Below are 26619 nucleotides of genomic sequence, written 5' to 3' on the forward strand. Positions count from 1 at the left end.
AAATCACTAAAGCGTTTTAGTGCGTAAAAAAATTAATTTTCGACACAAAACGGGTAAGAATCTCTTTTCAGCACTAGTGCAAGAAAGTGAAATGATTTCTGGAAAGAACGAAGAAGCACGAAGGGAAAAAATCACTACGGGAAAAAATCACTAAAACGTTTCAGTGCGGAAAAAAATTAATTTTCGGCACAAGACGGTGAAGAATCTCTCTTCAGCAGATTTCTGTCCCGTGCGGCAAATACACTTTCCGCATGAGTTGGGAACATTTTTTTACGACCTTTTTTTTTCCTAATTTCCCTTCACTGATTTTAGTTTCGAAAGTACCACTTTTTCGCAATACATCGGAAAAAACCACTTTCTGCTACTAGATGGAAAAACAAGGTCACTTTCTGGCTCTAGTACTGGAAAAAATTTTGCATGAAAAATCACTGTAGCGGGAAAAATCTTTTTTCAGCACTAGTACAAGAAAGTGAAATGATTTCTGGAAAGTATGAAGAAGCACACAGGAGTGGAAAATAATTATTTTTCTTACAAGTGCGGAAAATGACAGAAACAATGCGTAGCGGAGTTCGGTAAAGCAGTCTCGTGCGGCAAAGACACTTTACGTATTTGGGAACATAACGACCTTCTTTTCTCCATTTTCCTCGATCTCATGTCATTTTCTAAAGTGTCACATGATTTCTGCCAATAAATAGCCCGTGAGAAAGTACTTTCACTTTCGAAACTGAAATGAGTGCAGAAAAGTAGGTTCAACCGAACCGGAGTAGAAAATCAGGCATCTACTGTCCAAAAATCATCATGAAATTAGAATCTGGAAGGTTACAGTGAATTTCTAACATAAAGAACGTGCCTGCTTGATGCATTGGATGGTTGGACGGTTGCACTTGCAAGGCTTAGTATATTATCACATCAGTTTTTTGGCCTTAACGTGGGAATTGAGGAATACAAGAAGAGGATTCAAGGTTCTAGGTGTATTAAACCTTTTACTACAAGTTTTTAGTTTATTGGTCTGAAAAGTCATCGAGGAGAAATCTTCAGATTCCTCGATCCAAAATGGTTATGGAATATGACGTTTTGAAGAAACCACCAATGGAGTATAAATATTGATTACAGTGTATCCAAACAATATCAGCTGAAAAAAGGCAACATTCTCGTAATCTTAAACATTCCTTTACTTCCCAAATCAATGAAGATTCCGATTTGTTTGCGATGGATTTCTACCACCTATTTAATTGGTTTGATTCGACACATATTTTAAACATTGATTTTCAATTCCATTTGTGCTATGCATTTAAAGAGCGAATTGAATCATTATGCATAATTCATATACTATACAAACATCTAAGGAGTAAACGAGGATGGGCACATACAGTTTTGGAAATGATATATTTTTCTAAAAATGTCACACGAATAACCAAATATTTTTTATCAAACTTGAAATAAATTGAAATAATACATGATACCAGTTTGCAGGGGTAAAAATTGGTTTACTGTGTTTTACTTCGATATCAATATACGAAAGGATGTGGGAAAATCAATTCGGGTTCATGAATGAAGATGGACCAAAACATTTCTAATAATATGGAATACATGAAAAATATTTGTCAAAGCTTATATGCTACAATACACTACAATTTAAATCAGAATCATCATTGAGTTGTATACTCTTTCGAAGGCACACAGAAATTACATTTATCATAATTTCGTTACAGAGAAATCACAAGATATATTAACTTTTCCAGATGTAATTTTCAAATTACTAATATAAAAAATTATTGGTCGAAGATTTGTTCTTAGTCTGGAGATAATAAAATAGAGGATGTTTCGACAGAATAATATATTTATAACAATTCAATTTGGCGACTAATAATCTTTTCAATAAAAACCGCACCTTTCCTGAATACTCGTAACACTATTTTCAAATTTTAATTTATTTATTCATCTATGAACATATCATAAAATTTCCACATTTTTAAAATTTCACATTCACATGAAATGTATCTACACAAGTCGTAAAAATTCGAAAATGTACAAAAACCTTCAAATGAAATAGTTTAGTTACAAGAAAATTTTTTTCAATTTGCACTATGCAAATTCGTTTTCGTTAATGCCAAACGTGTCGTCATTCAGTTTCCTGAAAAGTGTGTCCACCCCAACAAGGTTCTCAAAAAGTTATCCTATTTTCGCTGCTCCTGGTTGGTACAATGATCCTTGTTTAGGATAAGTAATTTTGGATTGTTGTATAGGAATATTTATTAAAATGTATCATTCGGATCTTGGTGAGTACCATTGTAGTATAAAGTACAGAGTGTTTCAAAATCACGACCTCGATCAGAAGACCATGACAGCTGTTTACGAAGTAGTGGGCCTCCCAACGCTTCTTTACGGAAGCGAAAGCTGGACCCCCTACAGGCGACACATTAAACAGCTTGAACAAACGCAATAACGTCATCTAAGACAAATAATGCACATCAGATGGTTCCACAAAGTTTCAAATGCAGAAGTCTTGCAGCGCGCCAGTTGTATAATTGAGACTCAAGTAACGAGGGCCCGACTCAGATGGAGCGGCCACTTTCTGAGGATGCAAGTATTGCAAGTTACAAGACTCCCCAAAATAGCTCTGTATGGCGAATTCACAGAGGGAGCTCGGAAACCAGGAGGCCAGTATAAGCGGTTTAAGGATATACTGCATCAATCCCTTAAATCAGTTAATGCCAATCATAACTTGGAACAACTAGCGTTAGACAGACACAGTGGAGGTCTTTGGTCCACAGTTATAATGGAGACTCGAGAAGAATACAGCGGCGGCCAGATCTGGTTGGTGACTATCCATGCCCGGAGTGTGGAAGGATCTGTAGGTCACGGTTGGGTCTCTTCAGTCACAGGAGGGCAAACAGTCGCAAGTAGCCCCAAGAAATTATAATTTCGAATCCTAACACTAATTGGCACATTCGAGAGTTTGGGTGCGTTGCCGTTTGATCTTTGGTTGTAGCTGCTGCAGTATACACCATATATTTAAGTGCACCTAAGTGTAAGTAAGAGCAGCACGATACATTCACCCTTAAACCGTATGGGTGTATGGAGTGAGGCTTGCAAAGAGGAGTGTCATAGATTTCGCTAGAAACCGAATGGCAATGAGAGCTTCACGTCAAATAGGGTATGGAATATTGACAGATGAAGCTTTATGTTGGTATTTCACATACAAAACGTCAACTTCAAAAGTACCATAGCCTATTTCTTTCGCAGACTCATCTACGAAGAGTAATGTTGAATAGGTAACTTCTTTATTTCATTCACTCGAATTTATAAAAACAGTGACAACCATATTGTTCTTTATCTGTGCATTCGGGAGAAAATGAAAAAGTTCAGTTTACTTCTACAGAACCTTGCATAATAGAAGTGCGCCTTTCAATTCGGATCTTGAGGTGGAGAGGTTTATACTGATTTAAGACAGTTGAAACGTGAAATTTTGACAGTACGTCAGAAGTCAGATCGCCAAGTAGGTTCCTTAATGCACAACACATACCCAAAACAGTCCCTCATCTCGAAGGAACCCCTTTATCACTGTACGCTTAAAAGTTTCGATAATTCATCCGTTGCACAAAACGAATGAACAACGCAAGGGTTAGAACGAGGTCTCCAGGTAGGGAGGACGCACTATTCACAAATTCGGCTGTCCAGAACTGTCCGTGGTAGCGGATTCTATCAACGGTGCCGTGTCACTTCCACTGCCGCTCACCTTCGGCGTCAGGGGCGGCTTCAGCTCTATCGTCCACGGCTCCAGGAGCTGGGAGCCGTTCCTGGCGCTGTTCTGGTGGTTGGAGTGGTCCGGAAACTTCACGGACTTCCTGGTCTTCAGGTTGGAGCTGGGAGACGTGTCTTCGGCCAGGAAGGAGATGGGCGGGGCGGTTCCTGTGGGGCTTTGGGTTGGAGTGGGACGCGCATCGCAGGTTGTCATGGGACGCCGAGAGGTGCTGAGATAGCTTGTCGCTGTTGGCTGGTTGCTGTATTGGATGTTCGGTATCTGGAAGATATTGAATCGGTCATTTTACAAGAATCGTGGGGACTTTTTTGTCTTGGTACTACGGCCATCGAAATAAAGCAGTGGTTTGCTTGACATCACCAATATAGCCTGTACTAGGTGTCTTAATGGGTTTAACCAATGGAGATCTCCTGCCATAGACAATAAACTATGTGTAAATTGAAATTCCCATTAAGTTTACACAATTTTTCGAGATAATACCTAGTCGTCGGTTCTCCTTCTTCGAGATATTTTACATGGCTGGATAAGTGCACTCACCCTATAATTTTGGTCGTCTAAGGCCCTTCCTCTACCCGCTTTTAGTTCTTGGTATTGGGATATCACACACAATAAGGCATAAATCTGAAAAAAATATACGCTGTGATATATGTATTCGGCAAATTTCAAAAATCTTGTAATCAATTTACAAGTCAATAAAAGATTGTATCAAGTATCAGCCACGCCAAGTCAATAAGAGGTCTTTGCATTTCTGGCACAATATTAAGGGGTTGACCTTTAAAAAACTGGACTACCCTTCACCTATTTTGGAATTAATTTATTCACCACAGCTCATTAACTGAATTTTCATGACCATTTGGACTTTTCTGATACTTTCGAGAGAATCGTTCAAAATTGTTTTCTCGAAATCGGTGCAGATACGACGAAACTACGAGAGGCCAACTTCACTGCGCAAAAAAATTAACGCACATTCTGAAAATCTCAATTTTAATGAAAGATAACTCTACATTGACTTTATAACTTATTTTTTATGTTCTCTCGGGAAGGTTTTGAACGAAACAAGACATATTAAATGGAAGAAAAATTCAGGATTCCACCGAATCTTATGTGAAAGAAGAGAAATGAACAATTTTCAAAATACTGAAATGCTGATAAGTGATTTAATACTTGGTATTTCCACCCCTTGCGTTAATTACAGCTCGGCAACGACGGTTCATACTCAAAATGAATGATCTTAAAATGTTCTGATCTAATCCTTCCCAGATTTCTCCGAGTTGGATTCCTAAGTCATTAAGAGTAGCTGGATGATTTTCTGAACTTCTTAGCCTTCTATTGAGGTTGTCCCAAACCTGCTCAATCGGATTGAGATCTGGACTTCTTGCTGGCCATTCCATTCGGGAGACTTCAACCTCTTCAAGATACTCCTGAACGATGCGCGCACTATGAGGTCTGGCATTATCGTCCATAAAAATGAAATTTTCACCAATGTATGGGGCAAATGGCACTACATGCTCTTCAGGAATGTTCCTTATATCCTTATCAGCATTCATAGCTCCATTATCAACGACCACTAGGTCTGTGCGAGCAGTCAAAGATATTCCACCCCATACCATAATCGATCCTCCCCCGAAACCAGTAGTATTCAGGAAATTGCACTGAGCATATCTTTCATGTGGACGTCTGTATACAAGGGAACGTCGATCACAATGGTAGAGGCGGAATCTAGACTCATCTGTGAAGAGAACTCTTTCCCAATCGGCCTCTTCCCAATGGATATGCTCTCTCGCAAAATCCAAACGCGCCCTTCGATGGGCTGGGGAAAGAGCTGGGCCTCTTGCCGCGACACGAGGCCTTAAATCATATTCTCTGAGGCGATTTCTTATTGTCTGAGTGCTAATTTGCATCTCATGAGTTTGCTCAAGCTGAATTTGAAGGAGGCTAGCGGTTGCAAACCGTTGTCTCAACGAAGAAACTCTCAAGTAACGATCTTGAATGGCAGTTGTTATCCGTGGTCTACACTGTCCTGGTCTTTGGACATTCATACCTGTCTCCCTGAATCGCTGCAACATTCTGGACACACTTGTATGGGAAACTCCAAACCTTTCTGCAATTCTTGTGTACGTCCACCCTTCTTCTCGCAAAACTACCGCTTGGGCACATTCCTCTTGGGTCAAATTGCGTGTTTCGCGTTGCATAGCGATCGAATGTAGAAAATCAAACGAAAGAAAAACTATTGATCACTAGAATTGATCGAGAACAACTGATTTTAGAATGGAGCCAATACATTCAAAATCTGATAATATCATCTTTTTTTATTCCTGCTGGGAAAAAACATCTGTATTGAAGAAAACCGTTGAAAGTGGATAACATATGCATGCATAATTCTGATAAAAATAATTATCATTGAGAACACCTTCAGTTGTAGAATAAATTTGAGATTTCCAAAGTGTCGAATTTCCTTATAAGTTGAAATTTTTTCTCTTAAATCACACTATATGTACTTTCAGCACCTTATATCGATCAAGATTTGTCACTGAGTGTTTGAAAATTGGTTGAATAAGTTCAGGAATTTGAAAAACAACTCACGTGTAGACAAGTGATGAAAAAATCCAGCATTATGAGAATAGAGATGAAGGGGTTCCATTTCAGCTGGAACAGAACAATTTATCGTTTTAATAAAAGGGTTGCAGAAGGCGAGGCTGATAGGACTCACCGCATGTTCTATAAGATTGTAGAAAATGTAGAGGATATCTAATATCATGAAAACTACAAGATTTACCACCCATGGAAGCAACAGCATCTTGCAGTCCTGCAACGAACACAAATTTATTCTTATAAATATAGTAGGTATCCCTTATGGAGCTCATTTATTTATCGCCACTATATTTTTGATTTCACTTGGCAAACTTATAATCAAAATCTTGGGAGATTTACGACAAACGAAAATTTTCGAAAACTGATTTGCAAGTTCTTATTTTTGGTACCTTGAGGAAATGTTCGAATTTTCCGATTCCTCCCTACACTCTTTCCGAGACCGTTTATGACCCCATATAAACCCGTTTCCACCCCAAAATTTCATGCGATTAGCTCGATTTCCCCCCGAATGATAGGAATTGAAATAAAAGACATCTAACGACCATATTTCGGGAGCGCAGTATACACAAATATCATTTATGTTATGGTCCTTCTATTTTATTGCTTTTATGACCTTTCCGCATGGCTGCATTATAAAGGCTCCAGATACGAGGAAATATAGATAACAATGGAATTGTACCAGAGAAGCTCGGATTCTTTTATTTTACTCCCATTCAATCTGGCAACGGGAACTGGAAAAATATTTATTGCTTCCTATTTTCATCAGAAGGAAATCGAGCTTCTCGTTGGATTCAACATATGCGCTTGTTATGGCTGTATAGCTTTAACTCCGCCAGAGAAAGGATTATATTACCAATGTGATTTTTTTGTGTGGAGCTCCACTTTTTATTGTAACAGATACAACAATGCCGCTTTTATATTCTATTGTCTGTACTCAAACAAGGATCTCAAAACAATACGATACATTTGTTTTTGGAAATTCAGGCTAGGTTTCGAAATGTTACAATATAGTAATATTGTAGGGAGGATATTTTGTAAATCGTAATAAAAAACATCCAAATGGCTTCAACTGCCACGTATTCAGTTCATTCCCCAAGAATAAATGTTTCCTTTTAAGTAAACACAAAGAATAAAGGTGATCTCGTAGGCCATTGGTAATAGGCGTTTCGATAAATCACTCACTGTGGAAACTTTTCATGAAAAACACAAAGGGTTTCGCCGCTTGCATAGCACATAGCGTCGAAATAAACATCGTCCACAATATCTTCCAATTTGCGAAGTGAAAATTCATTAATCATGACTCGATACATTCATTCATCGAAACATCCGCTCCAGTGTCATTAAAAAAATTGATCTCTCGTGCCCAAAAACCGCACCAAACAGCTTTTCAATAATAATGGGAATGCACCTGTGTTTCATCGGATTTGGTGCTAGAAAAAATGAGGTCCAAATCCGATGAAGTTCATATTCATGCATTCCCAACATCCAATCTGTAAAAAGAGGACGTTGTTGATGAAAACTATACTCACCTTGTAAAGTCCGTATAATAGAAGGAATGAAGTAACAATCCCGCAAGCTGTGATTACTAGGATGAGGAAGGTGAACACGATTGAGGCTGTAAAATAAAAAAGATTAAGGATGGTGATACAAATAGATGAAAACCTAATTATATGGGATTCTGATCTGATCCTACTTTATCCAAAAATATGTATTAGAAACAAAATGAGAAGTATAAAGTAGTAGGTAAGTTAATATTTTTTTATATTGACAACGAAAACGGAAAAGTGGAAATCTAAACTGATAAGTGAACTGTAGGGATCAAAAGAGTAGCAGGTAGATCAGTTTCTGGCTTATTTGTAAATGATGAAAACTACACTGCGCAAAGAAATTAAGGCACATTCTGAAAATCTCAATTTTAATGAAAGTTAACTCTACATTGACTTTATAACTTATTTTTTATGTTCTCTCGGGAAGGTTTTGAACAAAACATTAAATGGAAGAATAATTCAGGATTTCACCGAATCTTATGTAAAAGAAGAGAAATGAACAATTTTCAAAATACTGAAATGCTGATAAGTGATTTAATACTTGGTATTTCCACCCCTTGCGTTAATTACAGCTCGACGACGGTTCATACTCAAAATGAGTGATCTTTAAATGTTCTGATCTAATCCTTCCCAGATTTCTCCGAGTTGGATTCCTAAGTCATTAAGAGTAGCTGGATGATTTTCTGAACTTCTCAGCCTTCTATTGAGGTTGTCCCAAACCTGCTCAATCGGATTGAGATCTGGACTTCTTGCTGGCCATTCCATTCGAGAGACTTCAACCTCTTCAAGGTACTCCTGAACGATGCGCGCACGATGGGGTCTGGCATTATCGGCGTCCATAAAAATGAAATTTTCACCAATGTATGGGGCAAATGGCACTACATGCCCTTCAAGAATGTTCCTTATAAATATATCAGCATTCATAGCTCCATTATCAACGACCACTAGGTCTGTGCGAGCATATGCTCTCTCGCAAAATCCAAACGCGCCCTTCGATGGGCTGGGGTAAGAGCTGGGCCTCTTGCCGCGACACGAGTCCTTAAATCATATTTTCTGAGGCGATTTCTTATTGTCTGAGTGCTAATTTGCACCTCATGAGTTTGCTCAAGCTGAATTTGAAGGAGGCGAGCGGTTGCAAACCTTTGTCTCAACGAAGAAACTCTCAAGTAACGTTCTTGAATGGCAGTTGTTACCCGTGGTCTACCCTGTCCTGGTCTTCGAACATTCATACCTGCCTCCCTGAATCGCTGCAACATTCTAGACACACTTGAATGGGAAACTCCAAACCTTTCTGCAATTCTTGTGTATGTCCACCCTTCATCTCGCAAAACTACCGCTTGGGCACATTCCTCTTGGGTCAAATTGCCTGTTTCGCGTTGCATAGCGATCGAGTGTAGAAAATCAAACGAAAGAAAAACTATTGATCACTAGAATTGATCGAGAACAACTGATTTTAGAATGTAGCCAATACATTCAAAATCTGATAATATCATCCTTTTCTATTCCTGCTGGGAAAAAACATCTGTATTGAAGAAAACCGTTGAAAGTGGATAACATATGCATGCATAATTCTGATAAAAATAATTATCATTGAGAACACCTTCAGTTGTAGAATAAATTTGAGATTTCCATAATGTGCGTTAATTTTTTTGCGCAGTGTATAATGAAATGCATAAGTTATAATCAAAGCCAGAAAGAACATCTGAGTTTTCAGAAAACAGATGCGCCATCTGGCGGAAAAATGTCTATACTTCTTTCTAGCAGTTCCTTCAAAAATAGATTTCCATTTTTCCCTTGGCTACTGCATAAGACTCAAAACCAATTGTTGTGAAAAACGAAACACCTAAGGGGCAAATGTAGTATACGTGGAAATAATTTTTTTGAAGGAACTGTTGGAAAGAAGTGTCGACGTTTCTGTTTTCATTAGATGCCAACATACCTGTAACAAAGTTTAGAAACAGGATAACGAAAATAAACAAGGTGTTCCTAAACTGGACGTTAAAACTAAGAGGGGAGATTCCTTAAGTAATTTGAAGAAAAAACAGGCCCATGGGATCGCCAACGTTTCGTTCTCTAGATACAGGGTGTTAAAGAATTTTTGGATTGGCATCACAACAAGTTGTAATTCGATGTGTCAGAACTTACAAGGAATTTATTCACCACAGCTTACTAACTGAATTTTTATGACAATTTGGATTTTCCTGAGGATTTCTAGAGAATCGTTGAGCAGACTGTAACTGACAATTCATTCTGCTTTCATATACATATACATAACTGCAGTTGTGGTATGGTATAATGTTAACACAATGCTGCATTTTTGCCGCATATTTAGTAAACACCCTGTAAAACTCACGGAAGTGAGAATTCAATCAATCAACAGCTCGAAAACTTCATCGATTCATTCTGGATAAATGCAACGTTTATCCTTCGATCAGGATACGGCTCATATACTCACTTGTCGACGTCGTGTCAGGGTTCAGGAAAGAATCAGGCGGCTGAGCCGAGGAATTGTAGAAGATGATGTTCAATTCCGTGTTCAGGACGAAGGACGAGTGGACCGTGTTGACCGTGTAGTAGATCTGGAAAAGAAAACGCACTAGGTCAATCGGGCGGAAATCCAATTTGGCGGGGTCCCGAAGATACTGCATAAACCTCCCTAAACATATTTAAGTTGCCACTTATGGGGATGCCGTGGGGGACAATGGTCTAAATCGAGGATCTGGCATGGGATTCCTGAGATCCGGGAAGAACGATGAGGTCGCGTTTTCTTTCTCGACGAGAGAGGATTGATTTAGAATCCGTTTAGTATGCGGACCCGGGATTTTCCATTTCGCAGAGGTGTCTTTGTGGGCTGGTAATGGATTCCGGATCTTTACCGGGAAAGGATTACGTACGTGTCCTGTGTCAGGAATGAATTCTTTTTGATTCGCGTAAAACCGGGCCTAAATTGTGCGCCTTGAGGGGATGAGCAACGTAGTTTCGGCATCTACCTACGGATTTTCACCTCACGAGCACAATTTTGGAGGGTTTAAAATAACCGCTTACATAGAGGGTGTATTTAAAGGTGGGGCTTTTTTTTCAATAGAAGGTAGAACTGGTCAAAGAAATGAATTTCACCAAAAATTACCCGTAAAAATAAGAATTCTCTATTTGCTAATGATGAGTTTATGCAGAGTTACTAGGCACTAATGCCTAAAAAAGAATGAATTTAATAGGGAATACTTCTTCTGACGAAAATGATGTATTTTTTATGAAATATCTTTGAAACGTCACATTTTGAAATAACCATTTCAATCGTTTCCCAAAAAAAATTGTATTAAGCACTTAAAAATGAAAAATAAAAATGGGTATTTAAAGTTTAAAGCGTTTTGTGAGAATTGCACAAGTTGGCAACATCGAGTGAAATATGTCTTGATATTAAAGGACAACAAATGCATCATCTTGATGAGATAGACAAAGATAACATAGACATGAAGTCTGCGACGAAGGAGGAAGGTAGTAAAATTTTATGGGATTTTTATGGCCGGTTCCGGTTGCAGTTGAAGCTCTCCAGTAAGTACGCGCGTGTAGATCAACAGCTGTTATTTTATAAACAAGCTGATCGGATATTGTTCTTTTCATTGTCTTGTATGCGCTGTTGCCAAATCGTAAATTCCGCACAAAGCGATTTAAATTTTAAAACCCCATATTTGAAGGATGATTTTTGAATAGTTTCCGCAGTGAATTTGAAAAAATCATGAATGAAACTCATAATTATTCAGTTTAAACTTGCATATGCAGTGATAACCCAAATTGAGGAGAATTCCCTATTATCACAAATCAGTGTCCTGATTCGACCCTGTAGTTTCGTTTAGGATATCGGCTCGTTCAATATTTAAGTGGTAATGGAAATGAAACTTAGGACTGCCGAAGTGTTCTTCTCACTCGATTTTATGAAATGGCTCATTTCGATATCAACTGACAGAAGAGACTTAGGACACAAGTGTGAAAAAAAGAATTTTACTTCAAAATCTCAACAATAAAATTCGTCTAAATTATTCACAAATTTTTTCACAATGGGCATCACAATCTTCTTGTTCGAACATTCCAACAATCGTCGTAAAAATGGGATGAAATGGGGAATCATCATAGCACTCTTCAACATAACTAACATAAACACTTTCAAGAAACTGCCTCGATTTTCTAAATTTTTTTTTACCCTAAATTGCACGATACAACTATTATGATTATCTCAAAAATGAGCTGATGCATCTAATCCGATGAACTTGGTACTGAACCATTCATTGTCCAGCCATATGTTTATGTTTCGTTTCGTTTTTGCGATGCCGGAGTCACCTTTCACAGTCCCGTACTTGAAATTCAATGAAATTTTGTCGAACTTCTAGGGGTTGTGTCTCAGCCATCTTGGATAATTTATAAGAACAATTTTTGGTGAAACGAATTATTTCGATCATCTATCGTGAATTCTGAGGAACGTTAGTCAAACCGTACTGGCTTAGTCTGAAACAAAAAGAGGTTGCATGAAAGAGACGAAGCGAGGGACGTGGCTGTCTTAGGTCATGTAGCAATGGATCCAACCTTTAGTACTAGGAAATTGTCCGATTTATTTGGTGTTTCACGCACAACAATCATGAGAATCCTTGAACAACATAAATTCCATCCTTACAAGATACGATTGGTTCACGAACTCAACCTTCATCCCTATTCAAAATAAACAAAAAGATCATTTAAATATACTCTCGTATCTGATCAAAATAATCATCTTGAAGCCAATATTCTTGAAATAAATTGATAGGTCAGTGTTCCATATTGTTGAGCAGTGTATATTTTTCGTTATAGCGATGAATGTACTCTAGAATATGGAATATGTATATTCTGATCTCAAAAGAACAACCATAAATAAACCCTTTCTTCGACATAACTAATAAGCCAGCTAATGAGTTGTTATGCGAAAATAGCCCCAAGAGATGAAAGGATTTTATTTTGAACTTCAAACTTCGCCAAGATAAATCGCCTATTTGGGAACGAAACATAATTATAGGTTCTTGGTTGAAACTTTGATTGCCGAACTCGAATAAGTAACTTTACGAACTTTGATGAAAACAAAACATCGAGTTTTAGCAACAGATGCTACGGACAAAGAAGAAACTTTTTCGGAATTCGGTTCGAAAGAAAACCATCTGAAACATTAGAGTTCTTCCGATTTTTGGATAGAGAGGTAGGTATTAATATGTTTGCAGCCTTCATATTTCCGTAAATTCATAACAGGTTATGAATTGTTAAAAATTCTTGTGACTGAAGATAATTTCAGTATTATGAGTCACATATCATCGTAACCTCAACATCTATGAATTTGTAGTATCAGAAATTTATTTAATCAAATAATACCCTCTGAAATTTTATGGTACGTAATGGACATAATGAGAAAACTGGAACACGTGGGTGATATCTTGTGTTCGAAAAAGATTCATCAAGTGAATGAAAAACTATTCTCCGAATTCATTTCATTTTTTCAACATCCTGTATCCTTTGAACCAAAACGATTCGGGAAAAATCGTAAAGGAAAAAAGTGTTTCTTTTGATCTCAAGAATCTACTGTTGAAACATTTGTACGAGTCAAAGACTCACCCTGTATAAGAAGTCTGATATGAGAGCAAACATGAAATAGCTCGAGTAAATTTCCTACAGAAACTTCGTCAACAGGTATCAGAGATGCACTCAGTTCCCGAGCCTATACCCATAATTCGTAATTAATTGTAAACTTTACCGACGATGTACACATTCTATTAATTGCGAAACTTGATTACGTAACCGAAACTTGGATATATCTGGACTATGTGCCTCTGCCTTGTCCTACATATTCTCGGCAGGAGATATTGGAAGGTGATGACAGGAATTGGAGTTATGACCTATCCCCTGGATAAACTGACAATGTGCAAGTTGGGCAGCGGGTAGTGGGTTCATCAACTGAGTGTATCTCCAACCGCAAATATCCATTGAGGTTTGGACTTGGAACTGAGGCAGGCCATAAATTATCGATGCTGTTTCGTGAAATTTAGATGGTGAGGTTCATTACTCAACATATTCAACATATACAATCAATTCTACGCAGTTTTTCGATATTTTCAATTACTAATTGTTCAAGCTGAAATTTCTCTGACTCTACATTCTATTATTGTGTTATATTAAGGAAAATAATAGTTGAATGTCAAATGGACCTTTGGAACGTAGATACAGGATATGGAAGATAAACCTATGGAGAGTAGAGAGAAGAAGAACGATCGCTACTTAGACCACAGATTATTTGTCCCCTAAAATATGTATCGATAGGTAGTTCATGTTTTTGCCAATAGCCGCGCTGGCGATCACGGGATGGCGAAATTTTGAATTAAACTAGTTGAAGTTGGCTGAGTGAACTGTCTTACTGGTGACAGATGATTAGAATAATATTATTTTCGATTTTCGATAAGAGATTAAGAGAACAACATAATACCATGGTGAAATGATGAAGCATGAGATTGTGTAAGAGTGTTTTGGCATCGGAAAGAATAGGAGAAGAGATGAAATTTCAGAGTGCATTTTTGAGAGAAAATTGGAAAAAACCTTACCTCAAGAATCGACTCGGAAATAATTTGTGTGTCTAGAGCACCCCTGCGATGTATTTTCAATAGATAGATATATTTTTTATGGAAACTCTTATTGAAACACTAAAATATTCTTCGTTCCCCGATGTAAACAAACAAGTGTATTAACTTTTTATTCACAAAAATTGACACCAGAGGGCGTATCGATTGTTTGGAATTCCCAATGAAAGAAGTGTTTCTGAAAAGAAAACCTAGTTCAAGAAATTCTCAGAAGATAGCTGGCAAATCAAAGTCTAAACGTTGAATAGAAATGATGGAAATAGTCCAATAAATCGTACTACAAGTTTTACATCATCAATTATTTCATGTCAAGAAAAACAAAGCTCAATATCACAATTATCCTGTATTTCTGTATAGAAGGGCTATTGTGACTATTGAAAAACCCTGTACTAAGTTCCTAATCTTTCTAATAAATTCAGTAATAGTGGGTGTTCTGTTTTCTATGTCACTTAGTGTATCTTAGTGTGGCTGCTCCATACTCCTGTCGATTGCTCTGAACTCGCAGGTCCTGAATTTCTCAATTTGATTTGGAGTATATGAAAAAATGAAACGGTATATTTCAAATATAAAAATTTCGCAAACAACAAACAAACGTGACATGATACATCTCTGTCCTATCCTTTATTATGCCTCATCCGAATAAATCCGTGAGACAAACGACCTTAATAATTCATTCACCCCATTTTTCTTTGGAACAAAGCAATAAATCCCAAGACGAATGTTTATCTTATTCCCGCAGGAGAATTTATTGGATCTCGAAATCGATTCCCATTGGGCAATACCGATATTCATATTCCCATTTATTGTGGACCAGATTTATCGGGACCAGACGGAAATGATATGTTTTTGTTTTCCTACAGGGAGGTATATGTGGGGTATATAAGCCGATAAATGTGGATTATGTCCATCCGTGATGACAATTTGCAACGAGGGATTACCGATTGGGCGAAATAAAGCTATCTGGAAACATGGGTGATTTAATGGGTTGAATAAATTAGAACCACGATTAGGAGCGACTCCTTTTGTATATATTTTCGTGTATAGGTCGATTGGTATTTGGAATTGCGCTCTTTATGATGTAAGAAATAGTATACAGTCATTTGTATTCAACTTCTGTAGCTTTTGCTGGTGTGAAAACCCGGGGGGAGTAGAAAGCAGTCGGAGGTGAACCGCAGTGTTTCTGTGCCGTCTTGCTCAAACCCTTACCGTGATGAGTTCCGACATGAACTCTGATTTTGACTGGTTGTCATTAACACTCCAGATAACAGGGAACCTTGTCTTCGACTCGAAGCCACCAAGGTAGGTTTGCTATTTTCCCTTTTAAAGAATAGCAGGCTCATAATAATAATAACCTGTTCATAATTAGAACCCGATTCAATTTCAACACACAGTGAATGAAACCAATAGATCGCTTTATCATTAGAGTCAAAGACGCACCAGAGTTGAATAGATTAGAACCACGATTAGGAGTGACTCCTTTTGTATGTATTTTCATGTATGTATGGGTCGATTGGTATTTTGAATTGCGGTCTTTATGATGTAAGAAATAGTATACAGTCATATGTATTCAACTTCTGTAACTTTTGCTGGTGTGAAAACCCGGGGGGAGTAGAAAGCAGTCGTAGGTAAACCGCCGTGTTTCTGTGCCGTCTTGCTCAAACCCTAACCGTGATGAGTTCCGATATGAACTCTGAATTTGACTGGTTGTCGTTAACACTCCAGATAACACGGAAACTTGTCTTCGACTCGAAGCCACCAAGGTAGGTTTGCTATTTTTCCTTTTAAAGAATAGCTGGCTCATAATAATGATAACAACCTGTTCATAATTAGAACCCGATTCAATTTCAACATACAGTGAATGAAACCAATAGATCGCATTATCACTAGAGTCAAAGTCGCACCAGGGTTGAATAGATTAGAACCACGATTAGGAGTGACTCCTTTTGTATGTATATTCATGTATGTATGGGTCGATTGGTATTTTGAATTGCGCTCTTAATGATGTAAGAAATAGAATACAGTCATCTGTATTCAACTTCTGTAACTTTTGCTGGTGTGAAAACCCGGAGGGAGTAGAAAGCAGTTGTAGGTGAACCGCCGTGTTTCTGTGCCGTCTTGCTCAAACCCTAACCGTGATGAGTTCCGACATGAACTCTGATTTTGACTGGTTGTCATTAACACTCCAGATAACAGGGAACCTTGTCTTCGACTCGAAGCCACCAAGGTAGGTTTGCTATTTTCCCTTTTAAAGAATAGCAGGCTCATAATAATAATAACCTGTTCATAATTAGAACCCGATTCAATTTCAACACACAGTGAATGAAACCAATAGATCGCTTTATCATTAGAGTCAAAGACGCACCAGAGTTGAATAGATTAGAACCACGATTAGGAGTGACTCCTTTTGTATGTATTTTCATGTATGTATGGGTCGATTGGTATTTTGAATTGCGGTCTTTATGATGTAAGAAATAGTATACAGTCATATGTATTCAACTTCTGTAACTTTTGCTGGTGTGAAAACCCGGGGGGAGTAGAAAGCAGTCGTAGGTAAACCGCCGTGTTTCTGTGCCGTCTTGCTCAAACCTTAACCGTGATGAGTTCCGATATGAACTCTGAATTTGACTGGTTGTCGTTAACACTCCAGATAACACGGAAACTTGTCTTCGACTCGAAGCCACCAAGGTAGGTTTGCTATTTTTCCTTTTAAAGAATAGCTGGCTCATAATAATGATAACAACCTGTTCATAATTAGAACCCGATTCAATTTCAACATACAGTGAATGAAACCAATAGATCGCATTATCACTAGAGTCAAAGTCGCACCAGGGTTGAATAGATTAGAACCACGATTAGGAGTGACTCCTTTTGTATGTATATTCATGTATGTATGGGTCGATTGGTATTTTGAATTGCGCTCTTAATGATGTAAGAAATAGAATACAGTCATCTGTATTCAACTTCTGTAACTTTTGCTGGTGTGAAAACCCGGAGGGAGTAGAAAGCAGTTGTAGGTGAACCGCCGTGTTTCTGTGCCGTCTTGCTCAAACCCTAACCGTGATGAGTTCCGACATGAACTCTGATTTTGAATGGTTGTCGTTGACAATCCAGATAACACGGAACCTTGTCTTCGACTAGAAGCCACCAAGGTAGGTTTGCTATTTTTTCCTTTTAAAGAATAGCTGGCTCATAATAATAATAACAACCTGTTCATAATTAGAACCCGATTCAATTTCAACATACAGTGAATGAAACCAATAGATCGCTTTATCACTAGAGTCAAAGTCGCACCAGGTCGTTTTTATAGGGAGACAACTCCTCCCAACACATAAAATCTCCCCTTTTCCTCCTTATACTCGAGTCCCATAAAGAGAATCTATTTCGGCTGGCCGGCCACGAGAAGAATAAATCGAGGGGGTTGAAAATCGTCTCGGGCATTTAGGGTCTGAAAAATTGTTTCCTGCACGAGCTCGAGAAGTTTTGATTAAATCCGAACGGTTGAAATATGAGAATGTAGGACATAAGAAAACCGGCAACTTTCCACATTTCAATCATTCTGTCAAACGCCCTTCCCGAAATGAGGGGAATGAGAAATATTCGAGGGAAGTTTGGGAGGGAAAACGGATGTAAAGAGCACCTGCATGGAGCATGGGGATATTGTCAGGATTATTTTCGCTGATATGCGAGTATCGTTGGAATTAGACTGTCACTACGCTCAAAGGCTTGTAAATCAACGCCAGCAGTTGTGAAACCCTTTCAATTTCTTTTTATTATTATGAATTTAGCCTTGTGGCTTTCACATTCCTCTCTAGAGGAACTTTTGGGGTATATTACATTGAAACACTTGACGAAGAGGTAAACATAGTTCATTTAGAGCAGACTTGTTTTGGTAACAAATGGCAACTTTCCAAATTGATACTGAATCTCTCTCTGGTGATTCTGGGTTGTTATACCTGCCCTATGGGTTCATAGACCTGCGCCAGACAAGTTTTATAGTCCCTTGTTCTACCTGAAGGCTGAAGTTATTCTCCCATGGTTTTAGACCATACCTTTCGGGGTCTAGAGAACGATTAACATACCGATTCCTATTTTCCCCGTTTTTGGAGACGCATTTTCAGTACGGCGATCGTTCTCCTTCTCTCTACTCTCCATAGCATCTTCCAGGAATTCAATAATACTGTGTTCTACCTTGTAAATTATTAAGAACCATTTGTGGTGTATGGAGACGAAAGCTTTTTTGTAGTCTACATAGGCAGCGTAAAGATAACTTCGTTTACAGAATGCTTGTTTGCAGATATCTTAATCTAGATATAATAAAATATTCTTCGTATCCCTATCTTTGTTGCATCCTTTCTGTTGTGTGGCGATGTTGTTATTCTTTGACTGTAGCCTTGCGGCTTTCACACTCCTCTCCAGAGGAAAATTCACTTATCCCAGATATCAAAATGATTAAGCTCTGTTGGAGCCCTTTCCAGGTTTTCGGGCTTGTGGTGGTGGTCGGGTCCGGGTCGCTCCTCGGCTCCCTGCTGTCGGTTGGATTCCTGCTCCACCCGCACTTCCTGTCGGAGCAGACGGTGTTCCTCTGAATTTCCCATGTACCTACTTGCGTACAGTTCTCGCCGTTCCCAGCAGACTCTATAGATATTTTCGTCCAACTGAAGTTTCCTCAAGTTCTCTAGTAGTTTCTTCGGTATCAGGTCTGTAGATGATATGACAATAGGGATGATCTTGATATCTTTCAGCTTCCACTGTCTCCTGGTTTGTTCCTCGAGATCTATGTACTTTGAAATTTTTTCAGTGCGCCTATCTAGAAGATTGTTATTATTTGAAATCGCCACATCGATGAATAGTGGTCTGTCCTCATCCTTATTGAGCAATATGAGGTCTGGTCTATTGTGGGTTATTTTCCGGTCAGTGAGAACCGTGCGATCCCAGTAGAGCTTGTGATATTCATTTTCCAATACAGCATTCGGATGGTAATTGTAATAAGGAACCTTTTTCGAACTTAGAAGTTGGTGTTTTAGTGCCAATTCTTGGTGAAGAATCTTGTCAACAGCATCATGTCTATTTTGGTACTCCGTGCCTGCGAATTCTGACATCCCACAGTGATGTGTTGGATAGTTTCATGTGTCGCACAGCCATAACGACAGCTATCATCCGCCACTGAGGCATCCTTGGCGAAATATTTCATGTAGTTCCTTGTTGGAATCACCTGATCCTGGATAGCGAGCATGAAGCCCTCTGTCTCAGGAAACAACCTTCCGGAAGTTGACCAGTAGTTCGACGCAGATATGTCGACGTAATCATGGTTGACCTCGTTCTGGTGCCTTCCATGCAAAGGTTTGCCAATCAGTTTCTGCATTTTACTTTCTGCAGAGTGTTCAACGGTTTCCAAGTGGTCCTGCTGTAGCTTTAACGGTGTAGAACTATCAGCAACCCAAACTACTTGATGGAGTTCTGATGAAGCAGCCTTGCTCAGGAAATAATTTCAAAGTCCTTCAATTTCCTGGGACATACGGTTGGACAAATCAACAATTGATCTACCCCCAAGATGTCGTGGCAGCTCTGTCCGTTCTATTAAGCTTTTGGGGTGATGTTTGTTGTGTTTAGTCAGCATCGTCCTTATTTTTCTCTGTAAGGCTGCTAAATCGGTTGTGGTCCAAGAAATGCCGAAATACCGAAAGCTCAGCGCCGAGCAAGCGTAGGTATTAATAGCTTTTATCAGATTCTTGCTGTTAAGGCCAGTTCTCATTATCCTTCTCAATCTTTGTTAGTTCTTTCTTCTGATTGTTTTTTCTTGCCTGTTTTATGCCCAGATACTTGTATGTGTTTCCATCCTTTAATGATTCAATTTCTGCACCTTCCTTGAGTTGGAACGTACCATCTTCTATTTTTCCTCTCGTTATGTTCAGCAGTCAACATTTTTCTAGTCCTATTATTATTATTGGTACGTTGAAGGTCCTGTAGAATCATCCGATACGGACAGAACCGCTAAATGCTGCTACCATTTACACAGCTTCAATGTACAAGTTACAATTCCCTTGTAAACCAGAGTTTTCCTCCACTTGTTAACGCGACGGATGAAGGTTGGTTTGTTATCGCGTCCCGGTTTCCGGTGTGCTGCAACTCGGAACGTACGCAAATAAATAATTATACGAATCACTCCGGAATCTGCCAGGCGTGAATGAAGGCCGCATACGATTTGTGTGCTAAAAGCTATTTTCGAGGACGCATCGTTAGCTGGATGTTGAATAATTCGAACGAAGATATTTATAATGGAGACATATATTATCCGCGAGTTGGTAATTAGTGTTCGATTGCTGCATCCTGATTTACGAAAAAGGGTGTAGATTTTGCGCATGGGGTGGCCGCGGATGGCTGACCAATTTCGCTCATGATGCTTTTATTTTAATTGGTGTAGTCCATATTGATCCAAAGAGCAATGTATTATAAATAGACAGCTCGGGACTGAATTAGTAATGAAGTTATGCACATGTCAATTTTTCTGATATCATCGCGTTTAAAGAAGAAGAGCGAAACTGTGATGAAAGCCTTCCCCACCCTGAGCACAGATGTGAATCACTAAAAGTTCCGAATTGTATTCTCAAGTCGCTTTTCGAATATAAAGTTTTCACCCCTTTTGTTGAACCCCTTTTCACTTTGAAGCCTCTTAAGTTGTAATCTGTAAATGGTAGCAACTCATTTTTTTGCATCATACCTAAATAGGTAACGATAGATAATAGTAGAGTGATAGTGAGATGAACATTTTGAATACCTCTTTTTTTAGGAACTGAAAATTAGCTCATGTCCCCCTAACCCTTGGGAGAGTTGAACAGGGCGGCGAGAGAGACTTGACCATAAGTTTGTTTGTCAGGAGAAACATTGAAAGAAAACAATTTCCAATGACCAACGATTGTCTATGTCAAGGTTTTCATCATCAGATGTATCAGCTTATGGAATGCATATTTTCTATTTCAGACTCTCACTTATTTCCGAGATGTTTTTCACTTCTTTGAACCTTTGTATATTTTTTATATTTATTTCAATTTTCTTTTTTCGAAGCACACTATTATATGAGCTCAGTGCGGGAAACTTGGACCACTCCCGACCATAGCATGGGTCAAGTCCAGTATTAAAAAGGCTCATCGTTTGTAAAATGATATTAATCAATGAAAGAAATAAAACTAAATAACCCCACGCATCTATTTAACTTTTCAGACAGTGTAACAAACAAAAATGTCTTAATTCCTAACAACAAAATCACGTTCAACCCTCTCACTCCCGAACTGTTCTGATGGCGGCCAAAATGGTGCCACCACTAGTTGTGCCTACAGTGACTATATACCCCCCACAGTGGCGACATAGGCTGTCTCATTTTCTATTGGTTGATCCGCCATGTTTTGTCGGACGTCAAAAAAACTGGTATTTGCATAGAACTTCTAACCTATATTATTATTTCTATGATTATTCGTCTACGTTCTTGACAAAACATGGCGGATTTTTGACAGTTTTATGACCCGTTGTCGTCACTGTGGGGGTATATAGTCACTGTACCGAAATTAGTGTTAAAGCACTTATATCCTAGACGAGAATAAAAGAGAAGGATAGTTGATGATGAAGGGACTTCCATTCGATGCGCAACGCATGGAACAAATTTGTGCAAACCAAAACATTGAATCTGATCCTGATAAAATCCGAGCAGAAGACAACTTCAATATTTACTTCGCCCTGGAAGGAAACACCCGATGGGGAAAATTGAATCTGAATCTTACTGGGATCTAGATAGCGTATACTTCCACCGACAAAGACTCCACTCTCGAAATGGCAGAAACCCGAATTGCTAATGGGCCCGAAACACCAGTCGGCTGCATCTGAAATGTTCCTTGTTTGTGCCGGAAATCTTCGAAAGTACGGGAAAACAGAGAATGCAAACAGAAACAAATGAACCGGTATTTGGATAGGGACTGTCAGGATGAGTTTTAAGGTTATGGCGGTAGTCGAGATTTGGAGTGGTTGCCTGGATACATTATAGCGATTTTCCATGAAACGTCTGTGGGTATTTATGAGTGGATTCCGTTGCTACGAATTAATGTCTTTGTAAGCCTTAATTGGTTACGTTATATACGTTGCAGTGCATATTAGTGAGCGTTTACTACAGCTTAGTTTATAGCCATATGTCATATAACATAACGACTAGGGATAGGGAACATATACCATAGTAGAGTTTTTGTAACACAGCTCCATTTTATACCATACTCCAGTCAAATTTATTTTAGCAATCGGTTGGCCATGGAAATTTGACACATTTCACTCTGTTTAGTACGAAAATGTTGGGTTATGAAGATTGTCAAAACATTTTTGGGTTTTAAATCAACGCCATGTTGCACGTTCTACGTAAAAGTTTCTGTTGTTACGTGTTTTATCACAATGTCGAATCCCTTCGGAAAATATGTGACGAACATAATTGAAGTTTATACAAACTGATTGAAGGCATACCAAATCCAGTTATACTTCATTCAAATTTATTTTAGCAGTCGGTTGGCCATGAAATAATTTTCTCAAGTTTTTGTAACTAGAACGAAGTTAGGTTGGTACTCATGAAATGTCGTTAATGTCATAACGCCGTTGCCACAACTAATATCAATTTTTATTACGAAAATTCGAAAATGCCGAAAGTGATTGAAAAAAGAGACAGGGTTTCAGGAAGTGCTATTTAGAATTCAGGTCCGCTCATTCAAATAGTTATACCCTGATATTCTAAAATCCACAATACGTCAGACGGTAGCGAACATATTCAATGTAAGAGAATTTATATGATGTTTCATCTGAATCTAAACGACCTATATTTCAGCTGAATATTTCCACAATCAGAAAGATTGTGAATGGAGAGTATGACAAAGAATTTCCTTCTATTGGGAGATCCAAAAAAGTGGTGGCATTTCAGAATTTTATGTTTGAGTGAATTAATGCGAAAAGTTAACTACAGGATTTTCGATAAATGTCATCTGAGAATGAGTTCCCTAAAATGGATTTTTCTGTTTTTCATTTGACTTGTCCTATACAATGTAAATGTCTTAAGGTACTAATAAATACCTAATTATTATAATTACCTCAATGTATTAAGATGAATAGCCACAAATACGCGCAAGTTGCCCTGTTACTGTTTATTCATGTGAAATTTTTGTTCAACGGTGAAGTTGCATCTCAACTTGAAACTTCCTTCAACTCCTTTTACTTATATTGATGCAAGATGATTTTTATTGAAAAATTTAACATTCTTGTAATTATCTGTTAATTCCTTCGGGAGATACCCATTGCCAACCACTGCATCATATGCATTTCATCTTCGGGTTAATAATATTTTTGAAATCTACAAATGATGTAAGCCAAAGAAGATAACGAACATTAACTCTCCTCAAGCTAGTGAATATTATGATATTATACTGATCTCTTGTATTTTCCATGCAAATAACTGGATTTGGTATGCCTTCAATCAGTTTGTATAAACTTCAATTATGTTCGTCACATATTCTCCGACATTGTGATAAAATACGTAATAACAGAAACTTTTACGTAGAACGGGCAACATAGCGTTGATTTAAAACCCAAAAATGTTTAGACAAGCTTCATAACCCCACATTTTCGTACTATACAGAGTGAAATGCGTCAAATTTCCATGGCCAACCGACTGCTAAAATAAAGTTGAATGAAGTATATTTGCATGGAAAATACAAGAGATCAATATAATATCATAATATGCACTAGCTCGAGGAGAGTTAATGTTTGTTATCTCCTTTGGCTTAAGTTTGAATACGTGACATTAGTTGTAGATTTTAAAAATATTAACCCGAAGATGAAATGCATATGATGCAGTTGTTAGGAATGGGTATCTCCCGAAGGAATTAACAGATAATTACAAGAATGTTAAATTCTTCAACAAAAATAATCTTACATCAATGTAAATAAAAATAATTAAAGGAAGTTTCAAGTCAATATCAATTTCACCGTTGAACAAAAATTTCACATAAATAAACTTCTTCATAAACTTTTTAGGGTTTTCACTCCCAATCTCTGAAACAAAATCAATTAAAAATGAAATCAACGATTTGCTCCTGCGTAAATTCTTGCACTAATTTGTCAGGAGCAAATTAACTAGAAAAAATTGTTGCCTGACAATGAATTGAAAATAAATAACGTTGAAATTATAATTCTGAGTTGTAACTGGCGCGTATTTGTGGCTGTTCATCTTAATACATTGATAGAATAATAATGATTAGGTATTTATTGGTACCTTAAGACATTTACAATGTATAGGACAAGTCGAATGAAAAATAAAAAAATCAATTTTCGGGAACTTATTCTACGATGACATTCATCGAAAATCCTGTAGTAAACTTTTCGCATTAATTCACTCAAACATAAAATTCTCAAATGCCACCAATTTTTTGGGTCTCTCAATAGAAGGAAATTCATTGTTATCCTCTTTCTTTCACAATCTTTCTGATTGTGGAAATATTCAGCTGAAATATAAGTTGTTTAGATCCAGATGAAACATATAAATTCTCTTACATTGAATATGTTCGCTACCGTCTGACGTATTGTGGATTTTAGAATATCAGGGTATAACTATTTGAATGAGTGGGCCTGAATTCTAAATAGCACTTCCTGAAACCCTGTCTCTTTTTTTCAATCACTTTCGGCATTTTCGTAATAAAAATTGATATTAGTCGTGGCAACAGCGTTATCACAGTTTGTCTATGGGCGTTATGACATTAACGACATTTCATGAGTGCCAACCTTACTCCGTTCTAGTTACAATAACAGAGGTTACCCTGTCATTCTGATATAAAAAAATTGCAGTCGATGAAATTTCGAGATTATAAGAAGAGTGTCTTCTTTAGAATCATATGTATCACATCAAGATGGGGGAATTCAACTGTAAATCCATCTATCAAGCTCAGCTGTGAATCGAAACCATCCGAAAACACATCAAACTACACGAAAATCGCCCAGTGTTATCCAATATCAAACGCGTCCCTCAAGTCAACGAAACTTACCGTGTTTATTGTCTTCTTTCTTCTTTACTTTTACGAAACCAATATGTTTCGACCCAGTTTTTCGACAAACAGACCTGGAAAGGTATCAATTTCGGGCATATTCTTCGAACGCCATAGGCAGTTTCTGTATTAAAATACGACCCATTTCGCTTTGCGTTTATTTTGTAAACACTCGAAATCGTGTATAATTAGATTTCCGCCGTTTCAGGTTAGGAAGTTAGATTATCCGAAATTACGGCTATCCCAAGTTTTGGGGGAAAATGTGCCTATTGGGATATGCAGGCTAGGGTTGTTGGGAAGGAGATACCCAGCCTGGGGAATATCAATATTTCAGCATCCTACTTTCGAGAGCTCTTTACCATTCGAGGAATCGGATGTTGCAAGGGAAGTTGTGAAATGGTAATCAGTAAAACACGTCAGGCTATACCTCCAATGAAATGGTTTATTTCCTTGTGTGGTACGTGGTACCTCATCAACTTGTACCTCATGTCGAAGTGCAGTTAATGTCCCAGACGTATTCTATGGGTGAAAAGTAAAGAGAACTGAGAGGCAAAAGCAACAAATCGACTTGATTGTCTTCAAAATGAGTCAACGTAAATCTGGCTTTATGTGGTCGTCGATTATCTTATTAGAAAAGTGGATTGGACAGGCAGAACGTGTGGTTCTGTACAATCTTGTAGATTTCATAGAATAAACCACATTTTCATAACCTTAGCCTTGCAGCTTTCATACTCCTATCTAGATGAAAATTCACTTATCCCAGATGTCTCAGATATAAAAAAGATCTTGTAGGTTCCTGTCATTTGAAATCACGGCTTTGAATACTGCTCTATTTTCATCTTTATTCAGTAATATGAGGTAAGGTGTTCAATTTTCGGGTCTGTGCGTAGAGATTGTGATGATCATTTTTCAATACAGATGTATGGTAATTGTAATAAGCAACCTTTTGTGACCTTAGAAGTTGGTATTCTATATCCAAATTCTTGGTGTAAAATCTTGGCGATATAATCATATCT

The 26619-nt window shown here is 38.0% G+C and overlaps 1 protein-coding gene across 2 annotated transcripts in view; it reads right to left on the reverse strand.

The window, feature by feature from the left end:
- Positions 1–3263: 3263 nt before the first annotated feature.
- The window catches only part of LOC123316082, a 95344-nt gene continuing 71988 nt past the window's right edge, over positions 3264–26619 (reverse strand). The window contains exons 1-7 of one of the 2 annotated variants that reach the window (XM_044902033.1): positions 13531–13663; positions 10358–10481; positions 7885–7970; positions 6474–6569; positions 6347–6409; positions 4301–4384; positions 3264–4024 (exon numbers count right to left, since the gene is read on the reverse strand). In XM_044902033.1, coding sequence (XP_044757968.1) covers positions 3662–4024; positions 4301–4384; positions 6347–6409; positions 6474–6569; positions 7885–7970; positions 10358–10481; positions 13531–13563 — 849 coding nt within the window. In that variant the 5' untranslated portion in view covers positions 13564–13663 and the 3' untranslated portion in view covers positions 3264–3661. Of the gene's footprint in view, positions 4025–4300; positions 4385–6346; positions 6410–6473; positions 6570–7884; positions 7971–10357; positions 10482–13530; positions 13664–26619 lie in introns of those variants that run through there. The other variant, XM_044902022.1, reaches the window with a different exon arrangement.

This window comes from Coccinella septempunctata, chromosome 1 (assembly GCF_907165205.1).
Source record: "Coccinella septempunctata chromosome 1, icCocSept1.1, whole genome shotgun sequence".
NCBI classification, from domain to species: domain Eukaryota; kingdom Metazoa; phylum Arthropoda; class Insecta; order Coleoptera; family Coccinellidae; genus Coccinella; species Coccinella septempunctata.